The sequence below is a fragment of the Lycorma delicatula genome, chromosome 2 (genome assembly GCF_047948215.1).
Source record: "Lycorma delicatula isolate Av1 chromosome 2, ASM4794821v1, whole genome shotgun sequence".
Lineage (NCBI taxonomy): Eukaryota > Metazoa > Arthropoda > Insecta > Hemiptera > Fulgoridae > Lycorma > Lycorma delicatula.
The window spans coordinates 25,497,140-25,513,933 of NC_134456.1; the positions used below are offsets into that span (position 1 = coordinate 25,497,140).

Sequence of the window (16,794 nt, forward strand, 5' to 3'; positions counted from 1 at the left end):
AATTTCCGACGCAGTGCCGCGTAACAGACACAGTCCACTAATAGTATGTGGTGTACCCGTCATTTGGCATTCGCAGGGAACATAAACGGGTGCTTTAGTCGAGTTATCAGATACTCATAAGTGAGCCTAGTGTGCCTTATTCAAAAACGGCAAATAATAACCTCCTTACTACGTTTATTTCTACATGAAGAGCTCCAGAGTGACACAATGTCCTTAACCGGACGAAGTTTATTATGATGGTAGCACTCCATTCACTCGGTCACTCATCACGAACCACACTCTTCAAAAAACGGACAAATCATTCGAAACAAAGCGATTAGTAAAAGGAGGCTGCGAACAAACCTCTTTTGCCGCGCGCTCATTGTCCGAAATTCTAAAATGGCTGGGGATCCAGTAGAACCTCATAGTTGTATTACGTTGATTCATTTCAGAGATGATAGACTGTATATCACAGTCAACAGAGTATCTGGAGTACATAACTTTGCAATGGCTTGCAAAGTACTAATGGAAGCTGAACAGACAAGTATGTGTCGGAATATTAGACTAATATATTTAAGGGTTTTTTAATTGTAAATAGCACCGCGACAAAAACACTGGCAATAATGGGAAGGCCAAACATGTATCGTTCCAACTCGAATTCGAAAGGACGGATTATTGATGAAACCCCTTATGAATGCAAGAAGATTCCTTTTTATACCCCAATCATGTAGTGTATTTAGGATTCCTATCCTTCAAGCTGTTTAGTACGCCTATTGCAAATCGAAAAATACAGCAACTAAGGATTGGCGAAGTAAAAAGGTATTTTGATTAACAGTTTCAAGGGCAACTACATAATCGATAGAGGATCTACCTTGGCGGAAACCACATTGTTCGGGAGCAGTTAGGGCTTTTCTCTCAAGGTACCACACCTGACGATGGTTAATCATTCGTTCCATCAACTTGCACAGGGTACTGGTTAAGGAGATAGGACATAGGACGATAGCTTGAGGGACATGATTTATCTTTACCAGGTTTCAAGTACGAGAATCACCATGCTTCTGACCAAGAATCTGGAAAAACCTGATAAGAAACTATTTTGTTATACATACAATAAAGATGTTGTAATGTTGTATCCGAGGTGTGATAACATACTGATCCCGATATTATCATTTCCGGGGGAAGTGTCACGCGAATTATTTAAGGTATACCTTAGCTCTTCAAAAGAGAAAGGTATGTTTAATTCATTTCGCGAATCTTCAATCACAAATGGGATATTTTCTACCTGCAACTTATACCTTACAAACTCAGGACAGTAAGATGATGTGAGTGACACTCACCTAAACGAGATACCAAACGTGTTCGCCTCATCAATTGACGCGGTGCCGTTGTACTCCAAACCAATCGGCTGCGGTGATCTGTTCTGATCGCAGCCCTTGCAATAGGCATGCTCCGAACTTTTTTCCATTCAACAGATGATGGTGATGTCCGAGAAATGGAATCAACATAATTCCGCCAAGATTTTCGTTTAGCACATCGAAATACTCGACGGCAAATAGTCCCATTGCGACAGGCGCAGAACAATTCAGTCATAGGCCTTCAACTGAAATTACGCTAAGTCCTGCAACGATCCCTTAGTGCACGCTTGCATTCTTCATCCCACCAAGAAACAGCAGGCCTCCTTTACCAGATGTTAAAAGGATGAATTCATTTGCGCTATCGAGAATTTGTTGTGTAATCGTGGAAAGTTGGCGTATCGCGCTACCATTCTTGTCATATTGGCCAAAAGAATCCTTGTATCCGATCCATTCCGTTTTCTGAACTACCCATCTGCGAGGCTGACTCCGAGGTAAATCACTGTTACCGACTGAGATTACAATCGGTCTAAAATCGCTTCCAAAGAAGTTTTTGGAAACGCGCCCGGTAAGACGTGGGAGTAGGGTTGCTGAACACAAGGACAGATTGATGCATGAAAATGTACCTGATGAAGATGATACAAACGTGTACAACCCATCGTTCAATAAGCAGAGATCTAAATTCTGCCTCAGTCGATCACCTACAGTGCCTCGGGAAGAACATGATAATGAACCCTATGAATAGTGATTGGCATTGAAATTCCTAATTATTAGACAGGGTAAAGGAATCTGTGAAAACAGACTGGACAGATCATCCTCACTGATATCGAAATTTGGAGATAGATATAAGTCGCAGATGTTCGTTTTAAATGTCCGTATTCATTTTAAATGGTGCCAATATTTTCAGTGTGACTGCAGGGATGTCTGTCAGTAGCGGAATACGCACGGCTAACACGATTTTCTTCAGGAAAACAGCCACACCATCGCGTCCTCTCCTCGGTTTGATTATCGCATCTTTCGCGGACGTATCCGCGAAAGGACACATTATCTTGGAAACGGAGGCGAGTCTCCTGCAGACAGAGTATTAAAGGATTTTCTTCCTTCAGTATCCTCACGACGAGAACGGAGGCCGCAAACATTCCACTAAATAATATTTTTAGCCATAGGAAATACTTTTTTCCTGTTATATATAAAATCTCTGCATACAGATTACTTATCAAACGGTTTTTCTTTTTGTATTTTATAACATTCACAAAGTGCTTTGCTTCTTCGGGAACTTCATCTGCCTCCGTATACTTGAAAAGGTCTCGAGATGGTAATGAGGATTTGGAAGCCAATGACACTGTACCATTCGACGAATTAGTAGATCCCTTCATTGGGATCTTAGTAGTTTGCTGGATTGCTGGTGCAGCAGGTGTTTCATTTAGAGGTGTACCAACTGAAGAGGTTTTTGTTCTAGATTTATTCTAAGAAATATAAATAAGTGCTAGAGCTGTGTATTTCATTCAGTCAAAAAACACACTGTTTCAAAATTCGTTTCCCACCCATCTCATAAAGAACTTGATGTCATCTTTCGTGAATGACAGATAATACTAAAATTAGCAAAGATGCAGAAAAGATCTTTCTTTTGAAAAGACAAATAAATACATATCTTAACGTCGATGACCTCTATTTCAGTATATAATGTTAATCGAAGTTTAAATTATTCACTTTTTTTTATTGTTTTTAGTGAGATTTCTCAATTTGATAAATCATGGTTATGTGTACTGTACAAGGAATCCAAACTCCTTGTACTTACGATATGAATGAAACGGGTAAAATATACAGATCCATGACCCACTACATTTATTCTTAATACTCATATTAGAAAGATTGGTTAAACTTTGATTAATGATTTATTTTTAATTCTCATAGTATCAAACTCATATAAATAGTTCAGCTCTTGAAAATATACTGACTCATTATTGAATCAAATATCAAATTACTTACCCACTCGCTAACGAACAACGTGCACATCTGTAACATGTTGACTGTTTAACCTTACTTATCTAAACCGTGATAGAATGTGTTGCTTTATTTTGTGTTTCATTGATTAACTCTTTATTTTTTGCATTTGGTTATGTCTTAAAAAGGTTTTTTTTAATATTGTATAAGTTTTGTTTTTAGTTGAAATATTTAACTAAGATGAATGTTTTACCGAAGTCAAATGTGGAGTTCACAAAAAAAGATTACTGGGACTCTTTTTTCGTAAAAAGAGGGAAAGAAGCGTTTGAATGGTAAGTTAAAAAATACTTAATTTATTAAACTCAATCTGGTTTCTGAAAGGCATTCGGCCGCCTCAAACGAAAATGTTAAATTTTTCATTAAAATTTCCTTTTACGTCTTATTTATATCTGAATGTAAGTATGCACTACATCAATGTTTCTCAACCTTTGGGCCGCGCTCCTCAAGGGGGCGTGAGCATATCAAAAATTGAATATTATTAAAAAAAAATTTTTAATTTGCTGAAAGGAAAGTGAAACAAAATATATTCTAATAATAAAATAAAAAATATAATTATAATAAAATGTTTACACCGATACAATACACTATAAGTAGGATTATATCAGTACTGTACAATGTATTTAATAATTAACTTATCAATAATAAATTAAAAACAAGTTTAATAATTATTAGTGACTCTCTTGAGCCTGACTTGCAGGGCAAAGTTTTTCGAAGGAAAGTTTATTATTAGTAATAGACACTCTGCTGAGTTCTTTTTCTATATTTAGCTGAGATCTATATTTTGTGTTAGAAATATAGAAAAATATTCTACATAATGTGCGGCAGCAGCTAAGAAGAAAAGTTTTAAAACAGCCTGGTTTTAAATTACCACGATAACAATTAATAAGAAAATTAAAAATAATATGCAATTACTAAAAAGATAGTTCGTTTATTCTGTACAAACCCAACTCTTCTAACATTTGGTGGAAAAGCAGCCACCACAGAAAATCTGGTTTCATAGAGGTAGGATGTTGAAAATTGTAATAGTATATGAAATGCTCTTGTTTTCAGTGCAGAAAACTCATCATCCACCCCTAAAAATTCAAAGAATGATTTATTACTGAATTGTCCTTTGATTTCATTACTTGCCATGAAGTCTATGAAGATTTCTTCTTCGGCAGTTGAGAGCCCGGGTCTCATGGGTTATATGACCACCACTGTAAATATCCAATAAATATCTGTCCATGTTCAGTTATGAGATAACCAAAAAAATATATATATTATAAGACCCACCAAACTTAACCTACACTCATGAGCATAGGTTAAGTTTGGTTACATTATATTTATACTTCTAGATTTATTTATTACATAAATTTATATATATAATTTATTTATTTGGTTATCTCATAACCAAACATGGACAGATATTTATAGTGGTGGTTGTATAACCCATGAGACTCGTGAGTCCTTTAGGAGTATTTTAAAATGGATCCCTATCCCACTCATAACTTGCTACCAAGTTGTCGTCAGCAAGAAAATACTTTTTAAAATTCTTTGCCAGTATGGCTAAATGATTTTCAAAGATTACAAAAACAACTTTCACCTGTTGTTCTTCAGCCTTGTAAGTTTTAACACATTCATCCACATTTGCAAACATTACTAGGTTTTTGCTTTAAATTTCTGCACCACAAATCCAATTTTCTAAAAAAAGCATTAACTTTATCACTCATATCCAACATATGTATATTTGCTCCTTGGAGTTGAAGATTCAAGGTATTTAATTTCTCAAATATGTCGACCAAGTTGTTCAATTCCATCACAAATAAACCATCTTGGCTTCCAGTTGGTTTTCCTCTTCTAGAAAAATGGCAATTTATCTCTTAATTCATAAACCTGTAGCAGAAATTTCTACATGATAACCATCTTGCCTCACAAGAAAATAGTAATGCTGAATGTAGTGTACCTATGTCTTTACAAAGTGCAGAAAAAATTCTTGATTTTAGGGGTCTCATTTTTATATAATTTAATACGGTTACAGCCATCATTAGCACAATATTCAGACCAGGACTCATTTCTTTAGAAGCTAGAGCTTCTCTGTAGATCATGCAATGTGTCCAGACACAGTGTGGAGATTTTTGTTTCACAAGTGCTTGTATATTTTGGAATCTTCCAGTCATTGAACGAGCATCACCGGTACATATTTTGATGCAATTTTTCAACTCTATGTTTGCCTAATTTATAAAGTCATTCTAGATAGCAAATAATGTGAGTGCTGTTTCCTTGAGTTCTCTTGGTATGCAGAAAAATAGTTCTTCTTCTGCTGATATACCATCACAAAATCGAACATAGGCAATGAAATTAGCATCTTTATTGCTATCTGTTGCCTAATCAAGCTGAGTTGAAAACAATTTGTCATGCAACTTCCCAAAAAACTGATACTGTACATCTTCAGCTATATCACTAATTCAACTGGCAACAGTGTCATTTGATAGAGGTATGGATTGCATGCAATTGTTTGGCAAAATTATCTCCAAACATAGTTTTAACAATCTCAATTGCAGCCGGTAAAATAAGCTCTTCACCAATAGTGTGAGGCTTTTTACATCTGGCTATTTTATGTGAAACTTTGTAAAAAAGTAAGTAAAGCTTTTTCATTCACAAAGTTTTTTTAAAAATGATGTTTTGCTTTTCATATGATTTTAATTCTAATTTGAAGAATTCTCGGGGTATGTTAACATACTCACTGAAATTTTCCAAAATGTTGTTTAAGTTTATTAGGTTTCATGTTGTCTGGAGCCAAAATGTTTGAGCAGTTGACACACAGGGGCCTTTCTTTTTTACTTACTTAAGTACTGGTAAATCCATAGTTTATGTATTCTTGAGAATATCTTCTTGATTTTATTTTCAGAGCCATTTTTTTTCGCTCGTCTATGCACTTGATACTTTACTAACGTCTAATGTTCTCTTACACCCACTTAAAAATTTAACCTGATTCTGTATAAATCTACTGTCATGAATATAATGTGAACTACAATTAACACACTAATTACAACATACACATTCATGATAGATTCGATAGCAATAGAAGGATCGACTCGACTGAGACTAGCTGGAATTGAATGAGGTGCAGCATTTATACACATTTACACAGACTTCCAGATTGTTCGAGACTAATTGGAACTTTTCGCAAAGAATGTCTGATAATGATGGACGTAAGACAGAAAACAATAGAGAGGCATCGATTACAGTTTTGTCAATGCAGCAAATCTGTATTCCCAAATATCAATAAATTTACTTATTCTTGGTATTTTGTAAGGTTTGTTATTAAGTTCGTAGTGTAGCTTCAGCATCAAAATAATCAAAATACATTGTTATTGTGTGAGAGGGGGGGCGCGATAAAAATTATGATTGAAAACTGGGTCGCAAATACCAAAAGGTTGAGAAATGCTACACTAAATAGATCTTAGATCAGAAATGGTATATGTGTTAATCCACTGATGAAAAAAGGGATTTCCATACCATTGTCTAGATCAAGGAGACTGTGGAAAGTTTCTTCAGAACAACATTACAAAGTGCAAAATTAATCAATAAAAATTTATTTTTTGATTAATGCTTAAAAAGAAGAGATAAATATTAAAACACATGACTGCCAAAAAAACATTGCTGACAAACATTCCTGTTTAATTTACGATAATTACTATTCAGAGTCCCTTGACTGCCTTTAAAAAGTTCTCATCAAAGGTCAAATTTTCCTATCAATGTAGAATCAGGTGAGAACTTAATCATTGGACAACTTTAAATGCCTGCTATCTCTATAACATGAAAAATATATTATACAAATTAAAACTGTCTAAAAGTCGATTGGTTTCCTGTTGTTTTATTTAATTAAATACTGCATAAGCAACACCAACAAGTAAGAGCAAGAAGAAAGAACATAATTACATGATTGAGCATCTGCCTGTCAAAAAAATCATGATTTTTTTTTAAACATATATATATATATATATATATAGGCTATGATACTCCCGGTAATGTAAGGATTACAATAAGGGGTCATACATCTAAATCAGTTCACCTATTGAGCTGCTAAGGTGGAACAAACGTACATACATACACTCTAAATACATTAGACTCCTTTTTGGACAGTCGTGTAATAAATAATACATGAAGAAAATCCCTACATCAATTTTTAAAACTTTTAATAGTTTAAGGGTGTTCATTTAAATATACAGAAAACTCTAGTTTATGCTAATATGCTAACATTATTGTTTATAACTATCAACAGAATAATTGTTTCTGTGAAAGAAAAAAATGTTTAATTTAATTTTAAATATATGAAATGTTGATATTTAGTCATAAATGACTAGGCCTATGTTTTTAGTAACTGTAGGATATTCATAAATATGTGCTCAAAGAAATGTTAGAATTTTTAATCCACGTACAACTGGTCTACATTAATAATCATATTTACTAGAAAAAACATAGATTTAACATTTAATTTTACATTTCACTAAATTTTATATAATATTTCTAATGTGAATTTCAAGAATCATTTTCTTCTTCTTAAGAAAACTTATAGGCAGAGTCACTTTTGACAAGTTATTTAAATTGCTTCTTCGCAATGGTTTTTTTTTTTTATTATAATTACTGATGTGAAATTAATGAGCTGATAGTTATTTCTTATTCCCCTATTTATATCTATCATATAACTGATGTTAGTAAATCAGCTCTCTCTGTCATCTGCAAAGCTGAAATAGATCTTTATGATGAATTGAGATAAATAAATTAGAGAAATTGTTCTAATGCTGTTAGATGCAGTAGTATCATATGTTACGAGGATAAGAATGAATGGTGTGGTGTTTTAAGAAAGAGTATTGTAAATAAGTAAGCCTAGTACATTTGTCTAGAGCACTTTGCATTATATATTTTAAATTAGATTATGGTTTTTTAAATTTGATTATCTTTCTGTAACTGAAAGATGAAATTTCAACAGTTTATAATATGTGATTGTCTGGCTGTAACCTTCCATAATTACTAATATTTAATTGCAGAAGTAAATTGAATTTTAAATGAAAGTAAATTTAAAAAAAAACTGAATTTGTTATATATATTTTTAAGATATTTTCTAAAAGTTGGAAAATAGCTGTGTCACCACTACAGTACAATTCCATTATATGCTCATGTAAATACAAAATAAAAGGTTATATAACAGACCAAAATTTTATGAAATAACCAATTAATTTCAAAATAAATATAGGGTTGTTTTTAACTACAGTATGTGAAACAAAAACCTTGCATAATGTTTATCATTGTTATTGTACAAGAAAAACACTAAAAAAAAAGGGATCTGATGTAATTGTGTCACTAAGTTAGTTAACTGCATTTCATTGAATTACATTGCATTGTTTTTTATTTATTTATGTTGCATGATTGTATTGTAAAAAAAATAATGAATAAAAAAAATATTGTTAAATATCTTTAAAAAAAAAATTACAGTTTCCTATTTTTTAATTATCAATAGTAGTCAATTATTAAGGAATTAAAAAATTTATATTGTTCCTCATATTATAGGTATGGAGAATATAATGAACTAAGTGGTGTTCTTCAAAAGTATATGAAGCTAAATGATACTATACTAGTTGTTGGATGTGGAAATTCAAATTTAAGTATAGATATGTTTGATGCTGGTTATAGGTAAGATATCTGCCACATACATCAAAGTGTTTATTTTATTTGAAACTACTGTTTAGCTGATAACTCTGATAGATAAAAAAAAATTTTTTAATGTTTCTCTGAGTGTGATACCATTTCATGAGTTGCTTTTTTTCATACATTACCGATCTGTAAATACAGTTTTTCTAGCACCATAAAAAAAAAATTAAGGGAAAATGTAGTTAAAATCTTGGCCATACCTATGTTAGAATGATTTCACTGATGCTTTTCTTTTGTAAATAGCCTCAGGCACATCCCGAATTAATGTCCAACAGTAATTGGCTAGCGTGATAGAATTGCATTTCCCTTTTTAGCGGCTTTCCATCACCAAAATGTCTTGGTGGAAACGTTCACCATGTTTGTCACTTACGTCTTCGAAGTTGTTCGGGAAAAATCCAGATGTGAGTGGAGGAAATGTATTTTCAAAGACATATTACATCCCATAGCTCTGTATGAAATATGAAGTTGATTAACAGTATTGTGGTAATTGTCGGATTTTTGTGTGCCGAGAAAAATTTTGCAAACTTCTATAAATGAAGCCCAAGCTGCACTTTCTACATTATTTAATATTAAATTAAATACTTCATCTTTGACCAACTTTCTTATTTGAGGACCAACAAATATTACTTACATTCAGAAATTTCTGCCTGATTTACAAATTTCCAGGACTATCCTTCTTCATTGCTTTTTCAAAATGTTTCATTAGACCTAGCTTGATATGGAGAGGGGGTAAAAATATTATACATCAGCCCTTGCTCATGAATAATATTTTTCCCATTTGGAGTTAAATTGTCTCGCTTCTTCCACTCTTTGGTAATATAATGTTTATCCCTAGCTTGGCTGTCCCATTCACAAAGAAAATACACATACTTAGTATAGCCTAACTGCATGCCTAACAAAATAGCTATAACTTTCATATCACCACATATGTTCCAGCTATGTTTTTTATAATTTATTTTTTCAACAACGTTTTTCATCACATCATATGTCTCTTTCAAATTAATATCATAAGCAATTGGTATTGAAGGATATTTGTTACCATTGTGTAACAGAACCACTCTTAAACTATACTTGGACGAATCTATGAAAAGACGCCAGTCCTCACATTTGTGAACTTGTCCTAAATGTTGTCATAAGCTCATCAACATTTGTGCAATAAACCAAATTATTTTCATCAATAAAGTACTGAGAAAGTTCTTTTTGTCGGCTTCAAAAGTATTTTTTTTTTTAAGTAAATTCCAACCTTGCAGTCTTCATCCTAACAGTTCAGCTTGATTTTTTTATAAATTTAAATCCCTAACTAAGTTATTTAATTCACCTTGTAATGTAAGATGTGGTTTATTGGAAGATAATTCAAACTCAAAATCATTGTTGTCTTCTTCAGTACTGCCTGATTCTTCATCGCTGCTTTCAAAACATACATTCACAAGTGGCTCAGGAACTGGAATAATTTCACTGTGAGGTACAGGCCTGATTGCAGATTACAGCAAACAATGTTTTACAGTATGTTTAGATTTTTTAGAAATTCCAGACATACTTGTTAAACAAGAGTAACACGTTAAACAAGAGTTTGGTTCACGCCAAACCATAGGTACACCAAATGGCAAAGCGTTGTGTGTACCTTTTAGCCATCCTCTTAAATATACAGAACAATTAGTCCATACTATATAAGGAGCCAATGTCTTATCCTGATCACTAATTTTACACTGAAAGTACAGATGATATGTTTTTTTTAATTAAAGGTGTAATGTTTTTTCTATTTGATTTTACAGTAAACTTACCACATATATAACAAAAGGCATCCACATCATTTACACAATTTCGAGGCATTATGACACTGCACTGTTAACAAACTTAAGACAGCAATAAGATTGAACAAAATTAATTCATTCCTAAATCCAGTGCTTAATATAAACAATACAGCTGTGTTTTCAGCTACATGTTTTGACCTGCACAGACATGATTAATCTTGTCCATGAAGGCTCACTCTTCAGTATTAGATATGATGTCATAATATGTGACTATGATATGATTTAATTCTTTGTCTAGTATTTTTTATTTATAGCTTACAAACATATTAACAAAGTTAAACAATAAAAAATGAGCTATCAAAATACAATATAGAAGCATAAAATACTAACTATACGTTAGAAAATGAAAAAAATCTTTTAATTAAAATTTAAAAGTTTTTCAAAAATGGTGGGTGATAGAAATATTCTGAGTTCATATTCGTTTTCAGCATAAAAAAAAAACCAGATAAAAATCATTATGTTCATCAGTGTAATTATATTCACGTAATTACACTTATTCTTAAAAACTTCATTATTTTTGTCATCTCACCGATTAACCATCAGATTTTATGATTTCAACTGTTTGGATTGTCATAATTTTAAGTTTAAGTGATCCTTCCTAAAAGATAGATATTTAGAAGATATAAATGACTTTTGGAAGTATCCAAATTTTAATTTTGCTATTTCGTTGATGTAATTAGAGGTACTGAGGTACATTTAATTTAGAGATAGAAACTTTCAAAAACTATGATTTAATTAATTGTACTGATCACTTCCTTTTTTTTTTTTTTTAAATATAAAAATAACTTTTGTAATCTTTCTTAACTAATTCTTTCATTGCTTGGGAGTAAAATAGGACTTCGCCCTCCATTTTAGGTAGGTTAGGATTTTTTCCAATAAAAAGCATGTTAGTAATAAAAACAAAATCATAAACAGGCAAGTACTTAAACTTGATAAAAACTACTGATGTAGCATCGATGTTGCACTTATGAGATAGAGAAATTCAATATAATTTACAAATTATTGAATTTTCAGTTGAATGTTTTATTGAAAGGATAAAATTTAAACTCAGACAAAATGTATATTTAAACAAATTCAGATACTAATTCTCATAACTTTGAGAGTAATTTTATGTTATAATTTAATCTATTGTTAATTTTAGGACATCGTTATCTGTTAAGAGTTTATGTTTAAATGTTTATAAATATGATAAATTGCGTTAATGTTTTTTCAGTAAAAAAGTGTTTTACAAATATAAAATTTGTTTGCATAATTTCATTCATTAATTAAACTATTTAAAAACCTTTTGAAGATCTAAATCTTGTTCATCCTTGTATATTCTACAAATTTCTGAAGAATGTATTAATAAATTTTACATGTTTATAGCATCTTTTTTTGACATTCTTCTTTTTATAAATTTCAGAGACATGATGAATATTGATATAAGTAATGTAGCAATAAAACAAATGCAAAGGAAGTGTAAAAAACGTACAGGTCTTGTATTTAAGCAGATGGATGTACAAAAATTGCTCTTTGAGGATTCAAAATTCAGTGTCATATTAGATAAAGGAACCTTAGATGCTCTTATGCCCGATTCTGAAGAAAAAACCAGGAAAACTGTTGATAATATGTTTCAGGTAACTATATTTAGTTTTTATTATTCTATTAACATTTTTAATTTGTTTAAATGATTGAAATTAAAAATATTAATTGTTTTGAAGTTGTTGTATTCTGACAGCCATAAATATTACATCTAATGCCTACTAACAACTTAGATACAAGAACAACTATTAGGTTTTCAATTTTTGAACATAAGCCTTGAAGAATTTCTTAAAGTGAACTATGAAAGGTTACCTGTTATTTTACGTTTTCTCTCTTTAATTTATGAGGTTAATTTGATCTTAAAAATCACTCTGTGAATAAAATGCTTTACAACTTTTTATTCATAAAGGGAATATAAACAATGTCATACATTCTTCATGCTCATCAACAAAGTTCAATAATTATGTAGAAATTCATTTCCTGATTAATGCACTGTTTTCTGTTAATATGTACTAATATCTGGTAAATATATTATGTACAAATTACATTTGTTTTTGAATCAATGAAAATAAATACTACTTGTGATATATCGTTGCTGCAGTTAAGAAAAAGTCCAAAATCCAATTTTTTTGGATTTTGGGTTTTTTTGTGCACTTTTGGTTCAGTCGATTGCAATCAAAAGGAGAGGTGCACAACTAGATGTTACAGCAATTCTAAATCCAAAATTTCAACATCCTTCGTTTAATTATTTTTGAGTTATGCAAGATACATATGTACGTACATACGACACACTGAAACTAGTCAAAATAGATTCAAGGATGGTTAAAATGGATATTTTCATTGAAAACTGAAATTTTTCACTATCACAATACTTCCTTTACTTCATACAAAGAAGTAAAAATTGATTGAATATATTTATATATATATATATTGAAAAAAAATTTTCAAAATTATTTAATCACATAAAAATTTTAATTATGTAACCATACTTATGTACATTTTACTGTTTTATTTAAAAGACACTGATATCTTACTGCTCATAAAATATATCTTTAGGAACGTTTTTGTTCAATTGAAAACCACGATGTGTTATATTAAATACAGCAATCATTATTTGTAAATCCAGATGTTTAAGAGTATGCTATTAACAACCCCATTTTGGTGAATGAGTGACATTGAATGGACCTTGAATTCCATTTTATGGTTGTATTCTTTCATCAAAATTTCAATTCATTATGTTATTTCTTCCTAGAGTATTGATGTTAAAATATACGGTTACTATGAGGAAAGTTAATTATTTGATATCTGTGATCTGATAACTCCTGATTGCAGTTTCCATTACCAGTTATGTTTTGAAAATGACTAATTCTTGTTACTGTATCTCTAAAATCTAGGTAATGTTTATTGTTCAGATTAATAACGACCAGATGATTTATTTGTAATAGTGAATTATTTCTTGTATAATCATTTCTAAATTTTTATACAAGATTACTTACTATATAAAACATTGATGTAAACCCAAAATACAGTTAAGCCAGTAACCTAGCATACATTTAATTCCTCAATTTTAATAAATCAATTTTTTTTTCAAAATAATATTATTTTGAAGTTTTTGTTTTAATTATATTCTATAAAAGGGGAAACACCTTCACTTTTAAACAGTTTAGACATGTACTAAACATGTTTAAACTGGTGGCTAGATTCAAAATATCGAAGGCAACAATGTATCAATTATCTAATGCCTTACATTATCTTAAGGCCATGCATCTGGATTCAAATATTTGATTAAAACTGTAGTATGTTTTTGCCTTTTGACATAGCAATTTCGTTGTTTTATAAGACATTTTTAATATTATTTTTATTCTGGTTTTATTTAAAATTTAGTATACTGCATAGGCATTTAAGGGCTGTTTTTTTTTTCAACCTCCAATCATCCATCTAAGTAAACAAGAGATAGGTGGGAGCCAAATCTGCACATCATGCAATTTGCACCGCTCCCCCCCACACAACCACTGCCATTGTTGGTTCTATTGCATCAGTCTGAACCGAGCTACAGGCAATTGAACATGGCCGTCATGATCGATGATCCCACCAAGTGTGAGTTGCAAAGTGTGATATGTTTTCTGCAAGCAGAAGGATGTAGCGCTGCTGAAATCCATCGCAGAATAAGCCTAGTGTATGGTGGAAACCTTATGACTGATGATAGTATATAGGAATAGTGTCGAAAATTTAAAGAAGGGTGAATGGACATCCATGACGAAGGTGGGCAAGGATTCAAGTCTTTCACAATTGTACGCTTGGTTGAGCATGTTGATTTTACGATAAGTGAACTTTCTGCAGAAATCCCAGAAATCTTAAAGTCTGCTCTGTACATAATTGTAACTAAAGACCTAGGATACCAGAAACTGTGTGCACATCGGGTCCCAAAAAAGTTGAGTGACGATCGTAAAACTCAGCGAGTGGCATCAGCCTTAATGTTTCTCACGCGTTACGATAATGAGCGGGAAGAGATTTTAAAGTATATCGTTATTGGTGGATCTAGTATAACAATCCAGAAACGGAAGAACAGTCTAAGCAGTGGATGCATACTTCTCCAAACAAGCCAAAAATGTTCAAACAAACACTGAGCAACAGGAAACAATGGCTACAGTTTGTTGAGACCATAAAGGTTTCTTGTTGGTGTACTTTATGGAGCAGAGGACAACAATAACAAAGGAAGTTGATTGTGAATCTTAACGTTGCCTCCACAGAGTGATCCAGAACAAACGAAGAAGCATGCTCGCATCCGGTGTGGTTTTGATCCATGACAGTGCACGACCGCACTGTGGTAACATGATGCAAGACCTCAAACAATTCAAGTGGGAAGTTTTTGACCATCCACCATATAGTCCAGACCTAGCACCTAGCAATTTTCACCTCTTTTGAGAGTAGAAGGCATGGTTGGGCGGATAACACTTCACCACCAATGAAGAACTTCAGGAGGCTGTTAAGATGTACCTTACCTCACTGATGAAAAACTTCTTTGAAGAGGGCATCGGAAAGCTGGTGTCACAATACGACAAATGCCCCAATCATTTTGGCGATTATGAAGAAAAATAATTTAGATACTACCCGACTTTTAGTAATAAAATCATTTTGTTAAATCAATGTGTTTTTTTTTTATAGCCCATCAGAAGTTGAACAAAAAACAGCCCTTGTATGTTTAACCTTTGAGGTAAATTTTAATTATTGATTTTTAATTATTTACTATAGTAATTTTGTGTCTGGATGCTGATAATGACACTTCATTGTGTTCCTGGGAAAAAAAACTTTATGCATCTAGTTACATGACATATACTGAATTTTGATGTATAACTTTCATGCAAAGAGTAGTTAATGTTTTGTCTTTGTTTTCTTTATAATAATGTTCTTTGTCTAAAATGATTATAGTGAGTTGTAGTTGTCAGTATACATTCATGTAAATTTACATAATCTGTATAAGGAAAATATCCTGAATCACAAACATTTCCTTTTTTACAAATATAATAATCATTTTATTAAAAAATTACCTTGACTCAATAAAAATATGAAATGATGTTTATTGTTTTTATCTAAAATAATACTTTTATCTGACATATATTTTTGGATTAATTACATAAAAACATACAAATAATAAAGAAAAAATTTTAAAAAAAGAACATGGTACCATGAAAAGTGTGTACCATATTCACACTTTTGCATGGCTTTTAGAATGCGACAAAGAATATGCTATGAAACTATCCTATTTATTCTACCCTACTAAATGGCATTTGTATGTGTGTCTTTGTGTGCATCCTCCATAGCTTAGCACCGGAATGTACTGATTACTAGCGGAAAATCCCAATTCGTTAGTACTTGTCTCGTGGTGGTCAGGTATCACCACGAGACAATATATTATTATATATCCATATACCGTATATATATATATATATATATATATATATATATATATATATATTTATATATCAAAGTTTTGGGAAAATTTAATACTATTTAAACAGACCCGAATTTTCAGGTGAAACTCACAAATATTTCGAAAACAGTGGATCCTAGCTCTCTGAAAAATTTCTTCGACCCCCTTGGCTACATTCCACCTGCTCTAAGTGGTACCTGTTGGATGATAATATTTTTAAGTGTCCCCAGGGCGTCATTTGGAAATTGGTGAGGGGGGTGCGATGGAGTGCTACCGTAATATCTCTGCAACCGCTCGTCCAATTTTCACGATTCAAATCGTATGTATATTTCAATAGCGTATGTATCAGCAGGTCAAGCGCTAACTGTTTTAACACATTGGGAACACTCTTGATTGATCAGATATTGGTTATCCGGAAATTAAATCATTTAACCCTATATTTTGATTGCACTCACCCACTGTAAAATGTACCGATTCGATCATATGCTCAAACCTATGTGCTAGC

The 16,794-nt window shown here is 31.9% G+C and overlaps 1 protein-coding gene across 2 annotated transcripts in view; it reads left to right on the plus strand.

Annotated features, from left to right (window-relative positions):
* The first annotated feature begins 3,348 nt into the window (after positions 1-3,348).
* LOC142320574 (eEF1A lysine and N-terminal methyltransferase homolog) overlaps positions 3,349-16,794 on the plus strand; it is a 48,876-nt gene continuing 35,430 nt past the window's right edge. Inside the window, exons 1-3 of one of the 2 annotated variants that reach the window (XM_075358513.1) lie at positions 3,349-3,607; positions 8,886-9,008; positions 12,240-12,453. In XM_075358513.1, coding sequence (XP_075214628.1) covers positions 3,516-3,607; positions 8,886-9,008; positions 12,240-12,453 — 429 coding nt within the window. In that variant the 5' untranslated portion in view covers positions 3,349-3,515. The remainder of the gene's footprint in view (positions 3,608-8,885; positions 9,009-12,239; positions 12,454-16,794) is intronic. The other variant, XM_075358515.1, reaches the window with a different exon arrangement.